A 27213-nucleotide genomic window follows, 5' to 3' on the forward strand; every position below is an offset into this window, starting at 1 on the left:
AGTAATATTTGTGAGATAAGTCAGCCAGATACTGATCTACCCAAAAAGCTCGGTATGATACAGTGTCTAAAAAGTTCTTACATCATGGATACGGATTTGTAGACCCTTATTTTGTGATAAGTATGTGCATTGAGGCCGTGGGAAACCCGATGATGAAAAATTATATGACTGTAAGATGTAATTGAAGGCATGGAGCTGAATTATTAATTTCGTGGCATGATCTTGAAAAAATAAAAATAATAATAAAGTTTTGGGGAAATTAATTTAATTAAATTTAAATAAAATTTTATTTTGTTTAAATTTAATATGGGTAGTTCTTAAATGGATCTAATTAAGTTTAATTGGACTCTATGGGCCTAAGAAAGCCTAGTTAGGAATTTTAAATGGGACCCATTTAATTATTTTCTAAAAATTAAAATAACAAAATATCTCTCTCCTCCTTGGCCCCGCTCTCTTCCTCACTCCCTATTGGTGTCACCCCCTTTCCCTCTCTTTCTATTGGTTGGAACACCTCACCCATATTCTAGTCTCATCCAAATTCATCAATTCTAGTCATTTAAGTTATCTGAACTTTATCACACTAGGACTCCAAATCCTACCACACCTCTTCCTCACTCCCTATTGGTGCCTTCCATTTTTTCCTGTCTTCCTATTGGTTGAAACACCTCACCCATATCCCAGTCTTATTCGAATTCTGCAATCGTAGTTGTTTAAGTCATCTAAACTTTATCACCCTAAGACTCCAAACCCTATCACACCTCTCTCCCAAAACCCTATAAATACCCTACTAGAGAAGGGAAGAAAGAGGATGATGGGAGGAAAGAGGAAGAGAAAATTCAGAGCTATAAGAAATCTAGAGATATTTAAGACTCTTTGAGTTCTTCCTTATTTTTTTTCTTTTCTTCAAGAAGATTTTCATACAAGATTTCTGGAAGGTCAGTTTTTATTGTTTTCTTTTCAAGATCTATGCCACACAATATTTTAATTCTATGCTCTTTGTCTTCAATTTATTTTATATGTTCATATAGATCATGTAATCATGTTTAATTTGAGGGGATACACAACTCTGCACATGTTTAGTTTCTGTCTCTCGTACTTTTATTATTTTTTCTTTATTTTCTTTATTTTTTATTATAAACAAAATTGGTAAGTAGCCCTAAGGTAAGTACCAAAGAGGGTATTTGCGCGGAGCTTATATGGAGCTAAACGGGAGTAAGCCAGGGATATCATTGCCATACTAGAAGAGAAGACCCTTTTTTAAGGGTAACTTGCCCCAATGGCAACTGCATTTACCAACAGGTAAGTAGCTCTAGACTTCTCGAATAACCATTTGCATGAAATTGTAGTAATAATAGAATTTTTATTTGGTAAATTAAAATTAACTTTGTTTTCAATTTAACTGACTTTTGCATGTAATTAATTTAAATAAATACTTTGTAAATTAAAATTAATTTTGTTTGTAAATTAAACTAACATTGGCATGTAAATAAATTTAATTTAATACTTGGTAATTGTAAAATAAATTTGCATGTTAGAAATCTTTATTAGGTTGTAATTGTTTGGGCTTTATGTGATATTAGAATAAATTACACATATACATAATTAACTTAGTTCAATTATCCTTAGGGTAACTTAGTGAAAATTAATTAATTAGGTTAAACAGAAATGTAGGGTTATTTGAAATTGAATTTGTTTGTAAATTAAATTCTCAATAATAAATTAATTTTAGTCATCTGGTAAATATCATTTAAATAATTAGCAACCCCATAGATAGGAATTACTTGTGCATGAAAATTGTGTGTAAACAACAATCCTTTTGTGAATTACTTGCGTGTGTAGGATTAGAATTGCATTTTCTAGGATAAAGATTAATAAAGGAATAATAAACAAGACTTCTAGAAACATTAGTAGAGGACTGGCACTCGAATCAACGAGGTTAGACCAGGCGTAAGGGGTGCCTAACACTTTCCCCTTACGTACCCACTATCCCGAACCTAGACATTGGGCTATGGTAATGGCGGTTGTGGAAACTCTGCAAGGAGTAAGTTGCCATCCATGACCCTTGGAAGAAACACTGAATATGTCCTGGTTATTACCCGGGTGGCGACTCCTGTCTATCTATGCCTTCGTGGCATAAATCCGTAGTACCGTGGTAGTGTTATGGGAAGACGGTACTTACCAGTGGTTTGATTCTATTAGGATTATATGAAGTGCATGTCTAGGAAATGTTGTCTAAGGAGGTGGTACTTAAGTGAGACCATTGTGACTCCACCATCTTTCCTGGGCATTACCTGGTGCATTTTATATAATTTTAATGGATGATATTTCGCCTCACGCCCCCCTCCCTACAGTTTGGCGACTCCACTGGGGATTAAATGGATAGTTACTCCAACATGTTTTTATTAGTCTAATATTATTCCTTTGTTAAACTTTTTGCATTGCACTACACTATCACACGGATCACCCTTACCCTTTTAGCCTCGTTAGTACTAGCCAAGGAGACCATGGTTCTACTCGAGCTATGACGAATTGGTGAATGCTAGCACCCCATGCCCGTACCTTAGAGTATATAAAAGAGCCACAGCTCCGGCCGTTGTGCTTAATGGACAAGCTCTCGCATGGGTGACCCTTTTCCTACCCAATAAAACCCATGAGCCATAGATTTCAACCCTAGGTACCCCGTAGATTTTGTTGTCTTTGGATTCGTATCCTTACTGTTCAAACCATAAGTTCTAGTGGTAGTTGAGATGAACCTAGGCCTATGCATAAACCCAATGTGTGTATAGGCCCAAGTCCATTTCAAAACCCATGTTAAGCAAGAGGATGCTTACTTATGGTTAAACTTTAAGGATATAAATCCTTTGTTTGTGAGGGAAGGATCGTCCTGGACCATCCCCTGTTGGTGTGTCCATTGTACCATAGCCTAGGATAGAATTTTTTCCCTGCACGTGAGAGTTGAAGGTATAAGGGGGCGAAGATTTAGTTCTGGAGATTTTTTTTTCGGTTTTGAGTCAGTCTTTGGTCCGATTTTAGTTCAGTTTATATGGTCTAGTTTTGGTTCAGTTTTCGTTCTATTGGTATGGTTCAGTTTTCATTTTGTAAAAGTAAAGGCAAAAAAAAAAAAAAGAAAAAAAAAAAGAAAATGGTCCATTCATGCATTGCATTCATGTACATAGCATACTTAGGTTAACCCTTAAATCCTATTTTTTTTTTAGCAAACATAACCTCAAAACACATCAAAGAGACTTCCAATCAGGTCACTTGGGTTAGGGAAGGAAAGAGATTAGTAGGGATTTCACCTGCACTACTTAAGATGGAAGAAACTATGGCCGTGCTTGATGAAATATTGAACGCCAAGATGTTTGAGCTAGAAGAGACAATTGTGGTCAACTTTATAAAGAGGCCCCGAGGTAGGCCAATTAAGTGGCATTAAAGTTATTGAGGTTCAAATTGTGTCTCACACCCCAAAAAGATTTTTTCTAATTCAGCCAACCCTTATCCGAAGTTTTGGAGCGTCTCAAAGTTCAAGACCTCCTATAGCTCTTAGCACCCAGACCACTTCCAAATCCACTCCCATCTAGCTATGATATCAACCAATGTTGTCAGTTCTACCAAGCCCACAGTCATGACACCGACTGATGCTTTCAACTTAAGCATGATATCTAAGACCTAATTGATGCCAAAAGGATAATTGACCCAGAAAATCAACCCAAAAGCCCCATGCCTAGCCAAAATTTCTACCTACACCAAGTCTCTACATGATCTCCATCACCCCAAATAACCCTAACAGAATTATTGACTTTATCCAACCCATCCAAAAGCCCAATGAACTTATCCAACCTATCCAAAAGCCCAGTGAACCTATCCAATCCATCCAAAAGCCCAATGAACCTCAGTCTATAATGGTTGTTGATATTTGTGATAATTCTAGCTATGATGAAGGTCCTTTAGATGTTTGGACCAATTATGATGAGGAGGTAGTTGCATGACAACTAGATGGTTTAGTTCCACTAGTGTCTGATTTTCAAGTTTTTGAGATCTATAAAAACTAGATGGATCTAAAAGTGGCTACTATGAAGAAAGGGATAGAGTTTTTTCTTAGCACAGGCCTAGGAGAAAGTATAGATGGTTTGGTGACTTTTCTTGAGATGATGGGACAGATCACGAGTTATGGTTTGGGCTATGAGCCAACAGAAGAGGAAGAAGAGCCAAAGCCTCCTAAGTTCTTGAAAGAGGGGGCAATTACCTTGACATATGATTAGGGGTTATCACATGTGAAAGAATTAGAGCAGAAAATCAGCACCATTGATCTAAAGACTGCATGGAAGCCAGGAACCTAAAGTTACACTCCTAAGTTTGAGTTTGTCTTTTGTAATGCTCACAGTAGTGATACTGATGTTTCCAATTCTGATGTACTTGATAAAGATTTTGAGGCAAAGATCAATAACATAACCAGTCCTTTTACTTACTTGTTTGATGTTTATTCTAATAGGCGTATGCATGGCATTCATAATCATTTAGAATTTATTTCTATTAACGCATCAAAATCAATCTCTATTAATTTGGGTACACCAAATAATCCTAAAGACATTATGTTAGCTGAAGATTTAACCCAAGAAGAAAGAGATAAATGTATAGCCTTGTTAACAAAGTACCAAGAAGCACATGCCTCGAGCTTAAAATCAGGTGACCGATTCCCAAGCCACACTGATGTCCGCATAGGAAAAGAGTGATCAAAAGTTGACTTAGCTAGTTATCCTAATGAGGAGTAAAATTTCATGCTATGAAGGATTAATAGTAGCACATGTGGACCTAGAGGGAGAAGGAAAATGATATGAAGATATAAGGAGGTCTCTGGAAGTGAGAGAATACTCGCAATCATCCAATAAAAGAGATAGAGCAATAATTCATAGATTAGCCACTCAATTTACTTTAGTTGGGGGGCAATTCTACAAACTCTTATGTGTGATAGAAAAATAGGCTGAGCAAATAATGAAAGAAGTACATGCAGGAATGTGTGGTCCCCATATGAATGGAAAGGTTCTAGTTAAAAAAAAAAAATGTTCGAAACACATAAGGATTGGCCTGAAAAACTCCTTAATGTTATTTAAGGTTATCGTAGTACTACAAGGACATCCACGAGGGCAACCCTATTCTCTTTAGTGTATGGGACTAAAGTAATGCTATCCATTAAGTAAGAGGTCAGATCCTTAAGAGTGATGCTAAAAGCTAAGATCCTAGAAAATGAGTAGGGCCTAGAAGAGATATGAAGAACTAGCTTTGATTGATGAAAAGGGGATATGAGCCTTGTATCATATGCAGGCTTATCAGAGGAAGGTGAAGCAAAGAAAGATCAAAGAGGGAGACATGGTTTTGAAACAAGCTCGGCCCGTCCCTTTTGATTTAAGAGGAAAGTTTAACCCAAGCTAGGATGGTCCATACATAGTCAAAAAGATCTTGCTACTGTAAGAATATCAGACCTGGATGGGAATGAATTTCAAGAACTAGTCAATTTAGACAGGCTCAAATGGTACTTTGTGTGAGACAGGCCCGCTAGGCTGAAAACCTGCAAAAGACGGTCTAGGCAAAAGTAAGGGTCAAAGAAAAAAGAACGAAAAAAAAAGAAAAAGAAAAAAAAAGAGAAAAGAAAAGAAAAAATGCTAGATCGAAAACCTGCAAAAGGCAGTCTAGGCAAAAGGAGAGATGAGAGAAGATCTGGATGGAAAACCTAAAAAGGCCATTCGGTAGGTTATAAAGCTTATTTCTAACTTTGGAAGGTTAGAAATTTAGCAAAACTAAATGTAAGAGGGAGTAATGGTGTACCTGAATAAATAAAGAAGTTTTTATTGCATTAACCAGGAATAGGTTTTATTTAATTATGATTGTGAATGTTTGTGTCTTGAGGGATACATCAAAAGATTAAGTAATTGAACTGCATTGTTTTGATTTAACCTATTGTCTTGTGAGCATGATAGAATAGGTGCTTGATATGAATATCCTGGTGATTGTCTAATTTCAAAGGAAAAAAAAAAAAAAGAGAAAAAGAACAAGAAAAAGAAAAGAAAAAAGAGAGCTCGCTAAGTGGAAAACCCGAAAGGGCCGCTTAGGCAAAAGTTAGAGCAAGCCCGCTGAGATGAAAACCGAAAAAGGCATTTCAGGCAAAAGTTAGGGCACAGATAATGGAGTTCATGGAAGAGAAATGAGTCAAGGAAGAAACCATAGGGGGAGAGAAGAAAAAGAAAAATCAGAGGGAAATTGTATTGTGACCTTAAGGAAGTCTTTTTAGTGAATGGTTTTTCTCAAAAATTTTGAGGCTAAAAGAAAGTTTTTGCAAAAGAGATCCCTCAGAGGACTATGTTTTTTATAGAATCTCCAATAAAATTTGCATTCTCATGATGGGAAATAGCATACAGGAAGCACAAAAATCAGAGAGAATTTTGAGACCAAGTTATCCCAATTTTTTTCAAATCACGAATTAGATATTTTTTGGTAAGTCCTTAGACGTTGTTTAGGGCGCACGACATAGTTGTGTAAGGCGTAGAAGAACACGCATCAACATGTCACCTGTAGGTGTGTAAGGCGTAGAAGAACATGCATCACCACAGTTTCAAGTGTCGAACTACGAGTGGGTCTGATTCTTCCTCAGGATAGCGAGGGGGATACGTAGGTAGTTTAGGATCGTGGTCCTAAATACGAACCCACAACATTTCATGACAGATATTTTTTTGGTAAGTCCTTAGACGTTGTTTAGGGCATATGGCATAGTTGTGTAAGGCGTAGAAGAACACGCATCAACATGTCACCTGTAGGTGTGTAAGGCGTAGAAAAACATGCATCACCACAGTTTCAAGTGTCGAACTACGAGTGGGTCTGATTCTTCCTCAGGATAATGAGGGGGATACGTAGGTAGTTTAGGACTGCGGTTCTAAATACGAATCCACAACATTTCAAATCACACAGTTATCACTGTTATGAGACCGTAGCTAGTCTCATGACGCAGAGTGTATCGACAGCGCAAGATACACTCATTCTTCACATGACACAGTTATTACTGTTATGAGACCGTAGCTAGTCTCATAACATAGAGTATGTTGACCGAGCAAGATATACTTGATTCTCATAGCCAATGTTTCATAGTTGTTAGAAATTTAAGTTTCACTTTGACGAAACTTGAGCAATGCTTTCGCATTGATTTCAACTTTCGCTAAAGTGGGGGGCAAACTGTAGACCCTTATTTTGTGATGAGTATGTGCATTGAGGCCGTGGGAAACCCGATGATGAAAAATTATATGACTGTAAGATGTAATTGGAGGCATGGAGCTGAATTATTAATTTCGTGGCATGATCTTGAAAAAATAAAAATAATAATAAAGTTTTGGGGAAATTAATTTAATTAAATTTAAATAAAATTTTATTTTGTTTAAATTTAATATGGGTAGTTCTTAAATGGATCTAATTAAGTTTAATTGGGCTCTATGGGCCTAAGAAAGCCTAGTTAGGAATTTTAAATGGGACCCATTTAATTATTTTCTAAAAATTAAAATAACAAAATATCTCTCTCCTCCTTGGCCCCGCTCTCTTCCTCACTCCCTATTGGTGTCACCCCCTTTCCCTCTCTTTCTATTGGTTGGAACACCTCATCCATATTCCAGTCTCATCCAAATTTATCAATTCTAGTCATTTAAGTTATCTGAACTTTATCACACTAGGACTCCAAATCCTACCACACCTCTTCCTCACTCCCTGTTGGTGCCTTCCATTTTTTCCTGTCTTCCTATTGGTTGAAACACCTCACCCATATCCCAGTCTTATTCGAATTCTGCAATCGTAGTTGTTTAAGTCATCTAAACTTTATCACCCTAAGACTCCAAACCCTATCACACCTCTCTCCCAAAACCCTATAAATACCCTACTAGAGAAGGGAAGAAAGAGGATGATGGGAGGAAAGAGGAAGAGAAAATTCAGAGCTATAAGAAATCTAGAGATATTTAAGACTCTTTGAGTTCTTCCTTATTTTTTTTCTTTTCTTCAAGAAGATTTTCATACAAGATTTCTGGAAGGTCAGTTTTTATTGTTTTCTTTTCAAGATCTATGCCACACAATATTTTAATTCTATGCTCTTTGTCTTCAATTTATTTTATATGTTCATATAGATCATGTAATCATGTTTAATTTGAGGGGATACACAACTCTACACATGTTTAGTTTCTGTCTCTCGTACTTTTATTATTTTTTCTTTATTTTCTTTATTTTTTATTATAAACAAAATTGGTAAGCCCTAAGGTAAGTACCAAAGAGGGTATTTGCGCGGAGCTTATATGGAGCTAAACGGGAGTAAGCCAGGGATATCATTGCCATACTAGAAGAGAAGACCCTTTTTTAAGGGTAACTTGCCCCAATGGCAACTGCATTTACCAACAGGTAAGTAGCTCTAGACTTCTCGAATAACCATTTGCATGAAATTGTAGTAATAATAGAACTTTTATTTGGTAAATTAAAATTAACTTTGTTTTCAATTTAACTGACTTTTGCATGTAATTAATTTAAATAAATACTTTGTAAATTAAAATTAATCTTGTTTGTAAATTAAACTAACATTGGCATGTAAATAAATTTAATTTAATACTTGGTAATTGTAAAATAAATTTGCATGTTAGAAATCTTTATTAGGTTGTAATTGTTTGGGCTTTATGTGATATTAGAATAAATTACACATATACATAATTAACTTAGTTCAATTATCCTTAGGGTAACTTAGTGAAAATTAATTAATTAGGTTAAATAGAAACGTAGGGTTATTTGAAATTGAATTTGTTTGTAAATTAAATTCTCAATAATAAATTAATTTTAGTCATCTGGTAAATATCATTTAAATAATTAGCAACCCCATAGATAGGAATTACTTGTGCATGAAAATTGTGTGTAAACAACAATCCTTTTGTGAATTACTTGCGTGTGTAGGATTAGAATTGCATTTTCTAGGATAAAGATTAATAAAGGAATAATAAACAAGACTTCTAGAAACATTAGTAGAGGACTGGCACTCGAATCAACGAGGTTAGACCAGGCGTAAGGGGTGCCTAACACCTTCCCCTTACGTACCCACTATCCCGAACCTAGACATTGGGCTATGGTAATGGCGGTTGTGGAAACTCTGCAAGGAGTAAGTTGCCATCCATGACCCTCGAAAGAAACACTGAATATGTCCCGGTTATTACCCGGGTGGCGACTCCTGTCTATCTATGCCTTCGTGGCATAAATCCGTAGTACCGTGGTAGTGTTATGGGAAGACGGTACTTACCAGTGGTTTGATTCTATTAGGATTATATGAAGTGCATGTCTAGGAAATGTTGTCTAAGGAGGTGGTACTTAAGTGAGACCATTGTGACTCCACCATCTTTCCTGGGCATTACTTGGTGCATTTTATATAATTTTAATGGATGATATTTTGCCTCACGCCCCCCTCCCTATAGGATTAATCATATTTCATCTGAGAATGATTGGTTAAAACGTATACTTGTGGAGAGCTGGAATGATATGAGAGCTAGAATCGATGTCTCACAAGGTTCAGAACACTTGACACCCCTTACTAGTCTACAGTGTAGCTGAGCCAGGCATGTCACACTCGGTGCTGGAGCACCTTAACTTATCTTATTTCATTCCAAATAATCACATTTAATTCCTTTAATTTGGGGTCAATTTATTAACCGGAGAAACTGACGAAGTTTTCTCTAAATTTATTAATATTTGATGTTTTTCCAACTGTTAAAAGTCTCAATAATATATTTACAATAATGTAAAGTCTTCATCACATTTAATTCTAGTACTTCATTTCAATGTTGCAAACTCAAAATTTTCATTCATACATAAATAAATAAATTGATACCCATTCATAAACAAAATACTCAATTTCAATTAATTTACATAATTTACAGTAATTACATAAGTGTCTAATTTACATAACAAAATAAAAGTCTAATTACAAAATACAAAATACAAAATTTCCAATGAATCCCAGTGGTCCTACCAAAATACACTGCACAGATGAGGTGACACCGGACATAAGTGCAGATCAAAACTTTGATTCCCAGTCTAAGGCCTACTGGGCTCACGCTGTGACACCCCTACCCGTTTATAGTGTAGCCGAGTAAGGCATATCACACTCGGTGTCAGAGCATCCTATCTTATCTTATCTCAGTTTATTACTTCTTAATTATCACATTTAATTTTTCATTAAATTTAATCAATTGTTCATTATTTTATTATATTTTATTTTATTTTTTTCTGTTGAGAAACTGACGGAGTTTCCCCTCATTTCTTAATAATTTGATGATTTTTCCACTTGTGTGAAACAATTATCTTTGGACAGATTCACAAAATCGTTTTCTCATTCAGAACATTAATAAGTTTCACTCATATAAATACATAAGAAAATTTAAATCATTTTCATACATATACAATTCAAATATGAAATTTTTAAACTGTATTAATTTACATCATATGCACATTTCATGTACAAAAATACATAATTTACATTAAATGTCCAAAATTTGACTACAATGATCAAAAATAAAATACAAGCTGTTGAACGCTACCAAAATATGCACTACTGAGGAGGTGACACTCGGGACCCAAATGCAGATCAAAACTTCTAATCTCCCAGTCTATGGTCTACTGGGTTCTTTGGCCAAATCTTCAGTACCTATGCATTGCAAACAGCGACGCGCTAAGCATAAAACTTAGTGGCGTCAATAATACAAGAAAATATAATATACAAATAAAAGTAAAAATTTCCTAGTTATTGTACTTATAAGAAAATGAATAATTACTAATTTATTGTTTATTTGAAGGCTAATTACATCTTATGATATTAAATCTTCCTAGCATTTTATTAATCGTTCTCATGATGATTTTGAGCCTCTTTTTATTGAAATCATTCTTGTTCTTTATCTTGATATTTAATTTTCTTACTTCCTTTAATAATCAATTCAATTATATTTATACTTTTTCATGCCCAAGTAACCTATACAAATTGATCGGACTGGATAAACGGGTAAACTAGCACTGGGTACCAGGTACCTCGGGCCATCACACCATCGGTCATAATGTGTCTCTCAGTGTGCAGACAGAATGGCTAATAAGCCATAAAAGTAATAAGGCATAAAGCCAAGTATAACATCATAATCAGTATAGCCATAGGCTATCATATCACAGAATAGCATAAAGCCATACGCAGTACTGCTATCAGAACCCTATTGGCATGCCAACCTATCCAAACCAATCTCACTAGATCTACTAGGGCATATTACAAAGCTCTTAATTGAATATTTGTTTTTAACATGTAAGGTTACTATTCATTTTACTATTCGAGTCAAAATATTGACTTTCTTATACATAATAGTTACATGAGTTCTAACCACATGAAATTACCATATTTTGGTTCACAAAAGTGTTGGCATTGGTTGCCAATCAATACTTAAAACCAATAGGAAATAAATCAAAATTTTTAGTTTTTATGTCATATGTTTACTATTCCATTGATCTAAGCTACAGTGAGAATTTAGCTAACTTGTCTTCATCAAAGTTGATCATTTATGTGTCTTCTTTAATTTCCTTTTTGAATCACTCTATTTGGAGTTTTGCAGCTTAAGTTATGGCCATTTTACCATAACTGGCCGGATTGGCCTGTACCCAGAATTTCTGGGCAATTCTGGTTCTGCCAGATTTGGTAGCTCAATTTTGGCTAGCAATTTTATTTGGTTAAGTCCAGAATTTGAGCTTGTGTTCTACATAAAAGTTGTTCTAAATTGTCTAAGCTTTTTATTAATATAAACTTCAGGTCAATTGGACTTTTTTACACTGAGTTATAACCAAATGAATGAATACTATTTATTTAGTCATTTTGCCTAGGCAGAATGTGTGTTACCCAGATTTGGTCAATTTTTAGGTTAGTCTATTGTGGTTTTCTGGGCAGGGTTTCTTCATCAAAATTGTGCCATTATGTATCTAATTTTATTTCTAATTGGCCTTCCACCAACTGAACCTACACAACTCAAGTTATAGTTACCCAAACCTACTGGACTCACATCTAGCCCTGCAGGTCACCAAAGGCAGCAAATCTAATCTCAATTCCATTGGCACAATTCACTTTAATTCTTCATTAAATATAGCCAAATGGTCACTAATTGACCATTAGAACTTCCATTCATCAATACATGAGCAAAACCCTAAGTTTTAAATTCAAAACCCTAGCTCCAATTCAAAATTTACACAACGCATATCACATTAGGCATACTAATCAACTTCTAATTGATGTCTACACATCAAACAACATTTCTAAGCCATTCAAATCCATCAAAAACCATCAAACCCTACATCCTATTATGGTTGCTGAAATTGGGGAAGATACATCCAAGTGGTTTTCATCAAATTGTCTTACAATTTCTAACTTAAATAAACTCCCTAAACATGAATTGAAAGAGAAAGAGAGAGATTGGTCACTAACCTCACTTATGTGACACCTAAGCTTGCCAAGATTTCTTAATTTCTTCTTCCTTTTTGCTGCCTCAAGTTACTCAAGATACAAGGGTTAGGTTTAATGAAGAGAGGAGGTGGTTTTATGGTGTAAAATCAAGGTTTGCTAAGCTTTGTAGGAAGAGCTTCAATGGTGGACTCTCTTTCTTTGGTTCGGCCAAGTGGGAATTGAAGAAGAAGAAACTGATTTCTTATGTGTTTTTTTATCCTTTCTTATTTGTTTTATGTAAGCTTGGTAAGTTTTTGTAACAGCTCGATCCTTCTCAAGTTAGTATTGTCCGCTTTGGCCCATGGTCCTCACGGATTTGTCCCTTGGGAGGTTTCATTCCTAAAAGCGCGCTGACCAGGTGAGGAAGGCTCCCACATATATGGCCTATTGTCCGCTCTGGGCTGAATCCCTCACGGTTTTAAAACGCGTCATTAGGGGTTACGAACCCCCAACTTATAAACCCAGCATCTCTCCCGTGTTTTGCGGATGTGGGATTTGCCTAGAGTGTTACAGTTTTGATTGGTCAAAAATTTTAATGACCTCATATTTACATAAGGCTTAGGTAATAATTAAGTTTAAATCTTATTTTTGTTTTGTTTTTCTTGCTTCTCTCTTTACTTAATTTAAAATAAATTTTTCATCAATATTAATTCACATTTTATATCATATATTTCACTTACTTAAATAGACAAGTTGGTCAAAATTATCTCTGAAGACGAAATGACCAAAATGCCCTCTGTTTGGCTTAAGGAGCCAAAACTATCTGTACTGATCTTAAAAATTCTCCTAACCTTTTCTTGGCATTCTAATGCTACCTAGGGTGCCGTAACTCTTCTCTGGCATCCCATAAATTATTTTACGGGATTTCCCTCGGGTTTAGGGCTGCTAGCTGTGAAGACAGTAATTTCCCGTTAGGGTCACCCATCACCAGGGCACCGGCTCATTTAACCTTAGTGTATTTCATAGCTTAAATTTTTCTAAATTTTTTCCCTTACCATTATTTAGGTTATTTATGACTCACTCTAGTTTAAATATAGTTCCTAATATTCTAGCTGTCCGGACCGATACCAGTCACCGGAACAGTAGAATGTACAGACTTGCTAATGTGAGGGTGTTATACACGCTCTTGGTCTCTAGTACCTATGCGTGGCAAAAGCGATGCCCTAAGCATACAGCTTAGTGGTGTCAATATAAAATAAAAATAAACTAAAATAATTAAATATGCATAAATTATGCTGTTATTTCATGCAGATTGGATTTTTGGTAATTATTCATAATATTCTATTAATTTAGTGATTTTTATGTTCATTACTTAATTATAACTTTGTAAGATTTATTTTAGCTGCCCAAGTAACATATACTAGTTGACTGAACTGGATAAATGGGTAAACTAGCATTGGGTACTAAGTACCTCAGGCCGTCATACCATCGGTCATATAGTGTCTACCAGGTGTGCAACAGAACGGCTGATAAGCCATAATAATCATCAGGTACAAAACCAAGTATATAAAGAGCATCAAAATGGCCAAAAGCCATAATATCACAAAATAGCACTAAATGCCATAAATCACAAAATGGCATGAAGCCATAGGCAGTACTGCAATCGAAACCCTATTAGCATGTCAACCTATCTAAACCAATCATACTAGATATACTAGGGTATATTAACAAAGGTAGGTGTTTATTTCTTTGCATTTGATATTATCGAGGTTACTATTCACATTACTATTCATGCAAAATATTGACTTTGTCATAATTAATAGGTATACAATTTCTAAATACACTATAATACCACATTTTGGATTTTACATTTATTGGCATTGGTTGCTAATTTCAATTCAAGGCTCATTAGAAGTTATTTCAAAATTTTAGATTTAGTCACTTATGTTTACTATTCCGTTAGACCATTCTACAGTGGGAATTTGGCCAAACTTTCTTCATCAAAGTTGTTCCTTACTGTCTCTACTTTAATTCCCTTTTTAAATCACTCCATTTGGAGTTTTAAAGATCAAGTTATGGCATTTTTACCATAACTAGCTGGATTGGTCATTGTCTAGAATTTCTAGGCAAATTTGGTTCTAGCAATTTTGGTGAGCTAATTTTGGTTAGCAATTTGAATAGGTTATGGTCAAAATTTTGGTTTATATTCTTCATGGAAGTTGTTCTACTGTCTAATCTTTCTATGGGTTCAAAAATCAGGTCGTTTGGACCTCTCTACACAAAGTTATGGCCATTTAAGCAAACATTATTCATTTGGTCATTTTCCTAGGTCCAGATTTTAGTTACCCGGATTTAGGAAAATTTTAGGTCACTCTAAGTTGGTTTTCTGAGCAAGGTCTCTTCATGAAAAATGTGGCATTATGTCCCTAGTTTCACTTCCAATTGGCTTTACACTAATTGAAGCTACACAAGTCAACTTATTACTACCCACACTCACTGGACTCAAGTCTAGAATTTCTAGTACATAGGGCAGCTTAACCATTTCACTATTCAATGCAACAATTCATTCCAAATTAAGGTCAATTCACCTCAAATGGTCGCTAATTAACCATTAGAACGCCAATTTACCATCAATTTAGCAAAACTCTAATTTAGCTTAAACCCTAACTCCTAATTCTCAATCTTGCACCACACATGAAAATCAAAGTTCTAATACATATATTCTCATTATAGACCATCACTGCACCACTTTAATTCCATTAAAATTCATCAAAACCATCTTTAATTCATGGCTTCCAAAATTTAGGGAAGGGCTAACATGCATAATTTGTTTCAATTCCAACAATTTCTCACTCAATTCATGGTCCTAATAAAGAATATAAAGAGAGAGAGAAAGGAATTGGCACTAACCTCTTGATGCAAGATTCTAGAGTTTCCAAATCTTCACTTTCTCTTTGATTCTTGGTAGCCAAACACTTTAACAAGGTGAGATGTCAAATTTTGATGAAGGAAATTATGGATTTTATGGTGGAAAATCAAGAAATTTGAAGGTTGATGAAGAAAGAGCTATGGAGGGGTGAGAGAGAGAATTCAGCCAAGCTTCATGAGGAAGAAGATGGCTGATTTTTTTTGTGTAATTATTTCTTTTTTGGCTTTTATAGTTAGTCTTGTTTAATTGTGATTGGCTAAGAAATTTTTAATTGCATCATCATGACTCATGCATGGTGTCATAATTGAGTTTTAATTTCATTTTATTTTGTTTTTTTTTCTTCTTTCTTTTACTCATTTTTAATTAAATTTTTAGCAATATTTATTCATATTTTAGGATATAAACCTCATCACTTAAATGGACAAGTTAGTCAAAAATCATCTCTGAAGGTGAAATGACCAACCCGATTCTCTCTCAGTTTCTGAATTTTCAGGCACCGATTTACACTCTGGTAAGTGTTTTAATCTTTTTTTGATCAAATTTATCCTTATTTTTTCGAAAATGAGCGGTACCGAAGGTTAGAGAGTTGTAAGCCCTCCTTCCATTCACATTTCATGGACCTCGGAAGAAGGCGATGCTACCGGGCCGAGTGGGCGATCTGAACCTACTATAGCCATTATTTTGATCTGTAGTTAGCCAGCCGGGTCAAAACAAGTACAAGCTTTGGTCACAAGGAAAGAGAGTCTACTCATGGATGAACTGTCATCGGTCCTCGGGGAAGCCGATCGCCAATCCATTAGCCAAGAATACAATCTCCCGATCGACTCCTTCAAGCTTATTAGATGCCATGGGTATTTTCAAGCTAATCACTTCTTTGACGAGACCGACCTGATCATGGTGTATGAAGAATAACTAAAAGCCAGGCTATGGTTCCCCTTGGATGAATTTTATAGAGACGTTCTGAAGTATCATCGAGTCAGCATAGTTTAAGTGCATTCAAACTCCTAGCGGACTCTGGTGGCCTTCAGAGGTCTTTGTCGAGCTAAGGGGCTTGAGCCCACAGTGAAGGTTTTCACCGAACTACACAGGCTTGCTCGAAGGAAAGATGATGAATATTGGTTCTTCCAAGCAAAGCCAAACTGTGGGCTCTTAACCAATCTCCTTTCTTCACTAAAGAATGGGAAAGATTGGTTTTCTATACTTAGGAGTAAAGATCCTAATGGTTTCACAGGCATTCCATATAGTTGGAATTATTTGGTCCCCAAGCCAGAGAAGAAGATCACCCTGAACGCGGTCGAGGATGCCATGGTGAAGGAATTGAAAAATCAAATTATCACTCACCAATATTCGTGTACGGATGTGATTATGGTTGAACTGAAATGGAGGATGATGAGAGTGATCGCTCGCGAAAACTATGAATTGCAACTTTCTGACCATAGCCCCGAGACCAATAAAACCTGCACCTTAGGTCTTCTAGTCTTAGTGAACTCACTAACTTGCTTTTTTGTGTAGGTATGGCCGGGGGCGAAACCGCAAAGGAGACTCACAAGAGGAAGAGAGAGCTCGCCCAAAAAGTGTTAGAAATGAAGGAAGCTGCTACTGCTACCCAAGCACAGAGACGGGCTTTGGTTGAAGTGCCGAGCTCTCTATTCTGACCTCAAGAGCAGCCATCGTTGGAAGTAGAGGTCATCACCTCTGAGCCTCCTATTAGACATGCTAAACCTCCTCCTCCTCCACCTTTGGTCTCTTCGAGTGCAGAGAGTGGCTCTGCTGGACCAGCCATCCCAGCAGCTCGACCACTCTCTTAAGGTGCTCAGAACCTGCTTCAATCCTTGTAGAGGAACCACTCAGTTCGGGGAAATCCCGATCTTGCGAAGGTTTTAGGCTCTTCGATCTGTTTTAAAGAAGATTGGATTCGGATGGCCCAGGAGAGCATCAAAGATCTTCTAACCCAGACCATGAGTTTGGGATTGGAGGTAGTTGTGAACCAACAGATAATCAGGGAGAAGGCTCATCTCTTAAGAAGGGAGATCATCAAGGCAGTGCAAGATGCGGCAGTTGCGAAGACCCAACTCTCGGCTGCTAATGATCAGATCATTGACTTGGAGATCCAAGTGAGGTCTTCTGAGGAAAGAACGACTCAGCTGGAGAGGGAACTTGAAGATGCTCGGGCTTGCCAAGCTGCCGATCTAGCTCGATTCTCTAGAGAGATAAGGGCCAAGGAGGACAAAGCTTTGGTGAAGGAAGCTAATGTCTATGTGAATGCCCATAGCAATCTCCTAGCCGAGCTGGTGAAGCACTACCCTGAAGAAGACTTCACCTGGCTAGAGAAGCTTGCCCCTGGTGTTGAGGCCGAGAGTGAAGAGGAACATGAGAGAGAGGAGGGAGAGAATATTGAAAATATACCTGAAGAGTAGGCTAGGGAAGATCCTCCTACTGAGTGACTTTGTATTTTCTTTTAAAATGAATTAAGTTCATTTGTGATTAATTCTAGATGAGATCGGAAAATATTAAATCAAGTTTGCACGTGCTAGATAGAATTAACCCCTACTAAATTGAATAAAGTTGAACACATAACCTAAGATCGGTTATCCCTCATAAAACATGAGACCACTTAAAGAGATCGGAAAAACGAACATGGGATCGTAAGACCTTATGACCGAATATCGATTGAAACTTTGAAACATTTGGAGTGATTTGTAAAGACATGAGATCGGGTCCTAGTCGAAATAATTTATTAGGATTGGAACAATTATTTAGAGATCGAATAAAACATCAACTTGATTAAGAAATATTTGAACAATTAGAGCAAGATACCTAATAGTAAAAACTGACCACAATTTGAAATTTTGAATTATGTGACCCCACCAAGATTCGAAGACAATCGAATGTAAGATCAGATGGTTCGAAGATTGGACATCAATCCGAACGGGTTGAGTAGAGGCAGAGAGGTCGGAAAACAATTAACTTGGGTATATCTGAGGTTGAATAAACTTGAAATTTATTATTTATTTGGGAGAACTGAAATTATTACTAGTTCAGAGAAAATGACCTATGGTAAGATGAGAGATCCATTCAAGAAAGTATCAACAGAAAATCATATATTAATTACACAAGTTATGCATTTGAGGATCGACCAAAATATGGTGTCAACATAAATTATTAAAATCTAATATAATTATAAAATATATAAAATAAATTAAAAATTAAATAGTAATATAAAGTAAAGAAAACACTAAAAAAAACAACAATCACGAGAAAATATAGGCTATTGAAGTTTTTATGAGTTGGACTAATTGAAAAATATATATATATATAGGCTATTGAAGTTTTTATGAGTTGGACTAATTGAAAAAAAAAAAAAAAAAAAAAAAAAAAAACCATGGTTTACAAAATTAACAATCCCTGATCTCCATCTCTCCCCTTTTCTCTCTTCCCCTCATCAACATCCCTTTAGGTCCAAGTGTATTATCAATAGCCCTTTGGGATTCTCTGTGGATTTATTGCATTCAGCCAATACCTCTCTCCTTGTTCCTCTTTTTGCTCTCATTTCATTGCATAAGAAACTCAGAACCCTAGTTATAGTTTTTCCAATTTTACTTTTTACTTCTAATCATATCTCTAATTTTGAATCCAAAGCACCAATTAAGCCAATACTCAAAAATTTCAGTCACCAAATCATATCTACTGAAACCAAAAACCATGATTTCACTTTGCTAATAGAGCAAAATTTCTTTTTTTTTTTCAACATTTACTTGTGATAAATCCTAAATCCCTAATTTGAAAAACAAAGAGATTACTTTAACACTTTTTTAAAAGTGTCTCATTTTGTCATGTGTTAAGAGAGGCAAATTCATGTGCAGATCCCTTGGTAAAACAGGGTTTTAGTAGAACCTCAGGCTTCGTTGCTCTCCTGTAGATTCTGGTCTTGGAGTTTTTAACTGCTCTTTTGTTTTGGTGTTTTTTAAGTTCTGGTTGTGGTTGGTGTTCTGTAGGTTCGATGTAAATGGATTGTTTATCGGCAAAGTTTTAGTCAGAGCCCCCCCACAATCTCTCTCATTTCCTTTATAAAATTTTTTTGCTTATATATATATATATATATATATATATATATATATATATATATTGCAAGCTCAAATTTTCCTCCTCACCCTGAGAAATCCCAAAATCAAAGTGGTGGAGAAGGGGAACCTGTTCAAGCCAATGAAGTCAGGGAAAAGGAAATGAAAAGGAAGGCGAAGGCGAAATGCTCCTAATGCGTTAAATTTTAAAGACCGAAATGTACGTAATGCATTGGATTAAAATTAAGAAATTTTAACTTTACTGAGGTAGGTAGAACTTGTTTAGCTGGGACGACCTTGACAATTTGACGCATTCCCCAAATATCATTATTATCAGCTTAGGAAATTTTCAACACTGGGCTTGGATGGTTTTGTATGTAGTTTTCTGCATCTCACTTTTTGAACTAACCAAACAATTCTAATAGCTGCTTCCTGCCTCTTTAAACCAAATGAAGTTTAGTAAGCGCAGCTTTTATACATTTGTTTGTCTGCAAGTGTTTCTTTTCTTCTCTATTAACTTAGGATGCCTGCAAGCCGGTGCTTCAGGAAGAGAGACAGATGAACTTGCTTTGCTCAAATTCAAACAAGGGATAACCAGTGATCCCCATGGAATCTTCAACTCATGGAATGATTCTCTCCATTTCTGCCACTGGACTGGAATCACATGTGGTCGCAGCCATCAAAGAGTCACCTCCTTGGTCTTAGAAGGGCAGAATCTTTTTGGTTCTGTGTCACCATATATTGGCAACCTCAGTTTTCTTAGGTTGATCAACCTCCAAAACAACAGCTTAAGGGGCGAAATTCCGCAGCAACTTGGCAAGTTGTTTCGACTGCAGAAGTTCTTTGTCAACAATAACTCATTAAATGGTACAATTCCACTCAACTTGACTCGCTGTTTCCAGCTCAACACAATATATTTACAGCGGAATAATCTTGCTGGAAAGATCCCAGAAGAACTTGGCTCCCTGCCAAAGCTGGAAAAGCTTGGACTTTGCAATAACCATCTGACAGGAGAAATTCCTCCTTCTTTAGGCAACCTTTCATCACTTACCACGTTTTCTGCAACATTTAATGATCTGGAAGGAAGTATTCCAAATGAGATGGGTCGATTAAAAAGCTTGAATAGTTTTGCCGTTGGAGTTAATAGATTATCAGGTATAATCCCTCCATCTCTTTTCAACATCACATCTTTGAGTTCTCTGGTATTTGCTGCCAATCAACTTAGTGGGAGTCTACCTGACAATATTTTCTTCACTCTCCCAAATCTTCAAGCTTTTTTAGTCGGTGGAAACTATTTGTCTGGCCCAATTCCAAATTCATTGTCTAATGCCTCTCAGCTTCAACGTGTTGATATGGGCGGGAACAAATTTGTGGGACAAGTTCCCACTAATCTTGGAAATTTACAGAGTATCTTACGGCTGAAATTCGAGTTCAATAATCTTGGAAGTAATTCATCGAATGACTTACTTTTCTTGACCTCCTTGACAAATTGTAGTAATCTACAAATCTTCTCTATCACCAGAAATAATTTTGCAGGTGTCTTGCCAGACTCTGTAGCCAATTTTTCAACTGGGCTCATTAGATTATATATGGGAGGAAATGAAATCACTGGAATTATTCCTGCGGCAATGGAGAATCTTGTCAACTTAATTGATTTGCAATTGGAAGAAAACCTTTTCACAGGTTTCATCCCATCTCAGTTTGGAAAGCTTCAAAAGCTACAATCATTAATTTTAAGCTACAATCAATTGTCAGGTCAAATTCCGTCCTCCATTGGTAACCTCACTCAATTTTCTCGTGTATTGCTGTCTGGAAACAAATTGGAAGGAAGCATTCCTTCAAGTATTAGAAATTGCCAACATTTATATGCTGTACAAATTGCAGAAAATAGACTCAGCGGAGAGTTACCTGAGGAAGTTTTAGGTCTTACTTCTTTATCAAAAGTACTGAACTTAGCTTTTAACTCTTTCACTGGGCACTTACCAACAGAAGTGGGAAAGCTTAAAAATGTAAATACACTAGATATCTCAGAAAACAATCTTTCAGGTGAAATTCCTGAAACCATTGGAGGTTGCTTGAGCCTAGAATATCTTTATATGCAAGGAAATTTTTTCCAAGGAACCATCCCTTCATCTTTAGCTTCCCTTAAAGGCCTTCAATATTTAGATCTTTCGCGAAACAACTTGTCAGGACAAATTCCCAAAGATCTCCAAGAAATCCCTTATCTCCAATACTTGAATCTTTCGTTCAATGATCTTGAGGGAGAGGTACCAGAAAGAGGAGTATTTACTAATGCCAGTGCATTATCACTGATTGGGAATAACAAGCTTTGCGGTGGTGTCCCAGAACTTGGTTTACCAAAATGCCCTACTAAACTCTTGAAGAAAGTGAAATCCCACACTCTTAAGCTAGTGGTTGCAATTGCTTGTGTGGTTCCAACTCTGCTTTCGATTCTGATCTTTTTTCTTATTCGCCGGATGAGAAAATCAAGAACCAAGCCTTCTGTTGCACCCTTAGAAATGAACCACCTTCTAAAGGTATCTTATAAAGACCTTTATCAAGGAACGGATGGATTCTCTTGTAGCAATTTAATTGGTTCAGGTGGCTTTAGCTCTGTGTATAAAGGATTTCTACCTCAAGTCCAAACACCAGTAGCTGTTAAGGTCCTCAACCTCGAGCAAACGGGTGCCATTAAGAGCTTCATGGCTGAATGCAATTCTCTGGGGAGTATAAGGCATCGAAATCTTGTTAAGCTCGTAACATGTTGCTCCAGCTTAGATTACAAAACAAATGCATTCAAGGCTTTAATTTTTGAATATATGGGAAATGGAAGCCTAGAAAAGTGGCTGCATCCATGTGCAGAAGGTGAAGATCAGAAAAGAAGCTTGAACCTTCTTCAAAGACTCAATATCGCCATTGATGTAGCATCAGCATTGCATTATCTACATGACCTCTGTGGAAAGCCTATCATTCATTGTGACCTGAAACCCAGCAATGTTCTTCTTGATGATGACATGGTTGCTCATGTAAGTGATTTTGGTCTAGCAAAACTCTTCTCAATCAACAGCAATTTATCTCTGAGTCAAATCAGCACAACTAGAATCAATGGAACCGTTGGTTATGTTGCTCCAGGTAATTAACAACTATATAAGCATCTTCCTCTATTTTTCTTCTTTTTCTTCTAATTCTGCTCCAGGTAATTAACACCTAAATCTAGCTAATTAGCCACTTTATTATGACGTCAACACAAAAAGAAAAACTAAATTAGTAGCAATAGCATTCAACAAGATACAGTAAAACAACTTCCTTGCAAGTAACGTTGTTTAAAATTCCTCCCTTATAAGTTCAGTTGTATATGGATTTAACTTCACCTAAGAATGGCAATGGGCCGAGGTGGGGGAAGGAGGGCTAGTGGGGGTACGCATATATGCTAATATGTGTGCTTAAAATTTTATTTTATTTTAATTGTTGGCCCCTCCTCAAATAATTTTTATTACAATATAAATAATATAAGATATTTGAATTTTTATTTATCATATGTTTAATAAATTTTTATAACATTGGCACCCTCAAAAAATTATTTTAGTTTAGTTATGATATTTGTTTAAATATATAACATTGATTCTTAAAAAATACACAAACAATAAATATAATTAATTATTTTTAAATTAATTTTATATTTAACATTAACTCAGTGGTGAAACTAGAAATTTAATTCAGTAGAGTCATTGATTTAGCTAGTCAATTTTAAGTGTATGTGTGTGTATATATATAATTTTTAATCACAATTAAAATTTGAAATAATTATGAATAAAAAAATTAATTTCAATAAAGTAATTTTAATAATCAGGATAATTTACATTAAAAAAATATTAAAATGATGATTGTAAATTAAGAATATTTTTCTTCTTGCAAATTAATAGAATTTAAAAGAAAATATTTTTTTATATATATATATCTCAAATTTTTATATATCATTTAAAAATATTAAAAATAAAATTTTATAAATAAATTATATAATTTTTTTAAAAAATAAATTATATAATTACTTGAACTCTTTTTATATATATTAATTCCAAATATAAATTTGATCTTTATATTTTTTACTAATTTCAATCAAAATTTATTTACAAATATTAAAAATATTTTAGAAATTATATATATTTAAAAAATTTTTACAAGGTTGGGTGCATCAATTGGTTACATTTAAGAACACACATGTAGCTCTGTCACTGTATTGGTCCATCAAGGAAAATTTTTTATACCAGCGAAAATTATTTTACCTGAGTCTGAACTCAATTAATATTCTCAATATTTAAACCTGTCCCAACCCGATTAAAATTTATCATCAATTACTCAAATCCATTATAAATCCAATTATTATTTTTCGAAAAATATCCTAGCCCATTTTTACTAATAGATATAAAACAATATTTTTATTAAAAATTTATATTTTAAAAATTTAATGACTAAATAAAATATTTAAATTCTATTTATTTAAAATATAATATATAAAAATTTTTTAAATATTATTATAAAAAACATACACTTTATATTAATTAACCATTTATATAAGTAAATTTGGATAATGATATCAAATATGTAACACTCAAACCTTATAAATGTATTATTTTTTAAACTTATCTCAAACCTAATTATATACTATCTAAATTCGTCTTACTCGTTGAAGCTTCCATCAATTTCAATTTGACCATTGAACTTCGGTTTGTATTGGTAAAATCATTAAATTTTTATTTTTATATTTATTTTATAATCATAATTACTAAACTTAAGTGAATCTAATAATTGGATAGGTTATAAAATTATTATATTTTATCATCACAAAAATTTAGATCAACTTCTTATAAAAATATAGCTAAATTGGCATCATTGTTTATGTCTGAAACTCTCTGGTTTTTTGCATTTCCCAGTCGCCAAACCGTACTTATATATGTTTTGATACTTTCTTTTTTTTTTACAAGCATTGCATATTCACATATTTATATAATATAACACATTAATGCAACAAATTAGGCTTACTGTGTAGAACAACCTAATGCCGACCATAAAGGCAATTAGGCCTTTGTGATTTTGAATAGCAAATATTGCATAAAATTAATCAATTTATCTTCAACTAGTGCATTTATGATCATCCAAATAAAGATGCTCATCAATTTCTCTCTCATTTTTGGCACAAAATTTGATGTTTCACAAAGCAAATGCTCCAATAAAGATGATAAGCATAAAGATAATTCAAGTTGACACTTGATAAGTACCAATATCACAGTTAAATTGCAAAGTTTCCACTTGAACACTCCTAAGATGTACAATATACAGAATACATGAGAAGTCCTACAAAGCCCTATCAGCATTCATTCAATCCACCCTTCTTATAACTGGTAACTGAACATGCAATGGAGTAGTGACATTGGAAGATGAACAACTCACCAGAAATTTATAATCTTCAGCACATCTTTATCTTTAAGCCCAAACACAGAAACTATACACCTAAACATTTTTTTTTATTAGCTTAACTTGCATAATGATGCACATAACATACTATTCATTGTTTAATACTACTTACACAAATACAAGAGAGAGAGAGAGAGAGAGAGAAATCTAATCTCATTTTTTTTTCTAAGATGATTATACAAAAAAAAAAAAAAGAACAAGATTCACAATAAATAGTTGCGGAAACGACAAAGCATCACTAACCTTAAAAATCTTGAAAACATAAGCTTGTATCATCAATGCTATGTAAGAGGTACTGAAGGAAACTTCCATTTAATCATCCATAATCTACCTTACATCATAAACACATATGCAATTACATCAAATATGGTTCTAATACATTACACCCTAATATCAATGCATTTCGTGATGCACGGTTATGCTTAAAGCAGAAATTAAGGTAATTAATAGACCAAGCTTCAACCCACTCTCACTTCACTTTCCCAAAGAAAATCCAAGCATCAAGGTATCTAAACATGCAATTGCCCAAAAGGATTTTAACTTAAACCCTTTGCATGCAAAAACGGCTAAGGGAGAGAGAAAAAAGCTAATTTTCTTTTAAAGATGAAACTAAGTGAGCTATTTATACCCTACTATTGAGGGGATTTTTGTTTGCTGAAAGCCCAGCTTTTAGCTACCAAAGTCTATTTTGTCCAAAAAGACATTTGAATAATAAAAACGGACTTCAGCTGTCGAAAGTTTAACCTTCAACTGCCGAAGTTCTTTCTGCCCACAAGGATACCTTGATTTCTTTTCTTATCAAAATTCACATATAACCTATACTCTTAACACATTAATTTCATATATATATATGGTTCACCACTTCCTTGACTATGAAAATCTCAATTTCACAAGGATTTTCCAATGACGATAAGAATTTCAATGTTAGAAAATGATGGGTGTTACATTGGTGAAGAGAACTTTCAAATGGGACTAACCATGCCAGATTTGGTGGCTCTTTTTAGCACTAGCAAGGACAGAGAAAATGGGTTTTTCAAAGCTTTAAAGGCATTCTCAGCCAACCGGTGGTTGGAATGGATGATTAGATCTTGTAATCTTCATCTACATTCCACAAGCCTCAAAATGACACCAACAACGCCTTGATTGGAGATCAGATGAAGAAGATGCTTAACGTATTGCCTAAACTATATTGGCAAACATTGGGCAACCAGAGAGGAGTTTTGACTAACTTGTCATTAGACCTATATCCAGCAGCTCATGGGCATTCCCAAAGTGTATTCAAATTGGCGATAGCTCATTGGTGTTGTGGATTGAGTTTTTGACCTAGTCTTAATGCCCAATGGACTCTCCTGGAAAGTGGTTACGTTTACAGTCATTCATAGCATTTTCAGAAGCTCCGGATGCATTCCAAGTGTCAAAATCAGCATTGGTAAGCCTGAACTCCAACTTAGTGTTTTATCTATCTGTTATGCTTGCAAATTTAATTAATAAAATATTTTTGGCAGATTGAAAATAATTAAAATAAATTGTAAGGACTTAGGATGATCTAAAGGACCTCTAAGAATACTTTTGAAATTTTTTATGGACATTTAATAATTATTTGGATTGTAGAGGATATAGAGACCTGAGTTAGAACTTGGATCAATGGATGTATGAGATAGAGACCTGAGTTAGAACTTGGATCAATGGATGTAGATTAGTGTTCGAGTAGGCACTAGATGGGCAATATGATATGTATGGCGAGCTTGAGGTTAATTTGTGTTGTTGCTATTACTTGTGTTTCTTTTACTTTGTAGGGATTAGGTCTAGTTACAAAGAAAACTCTATCGAAAATTTAGCAATCCATAGGATTTATTATTCTTGTCTCGGTTGTATTTAATTATTTTTAGTCAGTCAATTGATATATGTATGTGTTTGTGTAGGTGATTGAACTAGCCTTTTTTTTTTTTCTAGCTGGACCAACTGCAATCGGGTCGAGTATTTATTATTTTTATAATTTCTATTTTATTTATATTTCCTAGCATACTCATACATTCACTTATATATGCATGTGTTCATCGATATATTTACCATAAATACTTTTTTATTTTAAATATTTTAATTTTTTTAATTTTTTAATTTACTTTACATAGAATTATATATATATAAATAAGTAAATTACAAAAATTTATTCAATTGTTAACCTAATTTTTTTATTCATAGTCTTATATTCTTTTATGATATTAATTAGTAAATATAAAAATAAGAATAAGAGAACTTAAGAACTGATCAAATTATTTTTATAATTT

At 34.7% G+C, this 27213-nt stretch overlaps 1 protein-coding gene across 1 annotated transcript; it reads left to right on the forward strand.

Moving 5' to 3' along the window:
• The first annotated feature begins 19902 nt into the window (after positions 1–19902).
• Positions 19903–22626, forward strand: LOC131171217 (putative receptor-like protein kinase At3g47110). Its single transcript, XM_058130686.1, has one exon. The coding sequence runs from the start codon at positions 19903–19905 to the stop codon at positions 22591–22593; it is 2691 nt and encodes an 896-aa protein (XP_057986669.1). The 3' UTR covers positions 22594–22626.
• Positions 22627–27213: the final 4587 nt, after the last annotated feature.

Source organism: Hevea brasiliensis, chromosome 12, assembly GCF_030052815.1.
Source record: "Hevea brasiliensis isolate MT/VB/25A 57/8 chromosome 12, ASM3005281v1, whole genome shotgun sequence".
Taxonomy (NCBI): domain Eukaryota; kingdom Viridiplantae; phylum Streptophyta; class Magnoliopsida; order Malpighiales; family Euphorbiaceae; genus Hevea; species Hevea brasiliensis.

What these genes read in the sequence shown, in the direction of transcription:
- LOC131171217 (XM_058130686.1), top strand. Translation starts at nt 19,903, where the DNA reads ATGAAGTTTAGTAAGCGCAGCTTTTATACATTTGTTTGTCTGCAAGTG.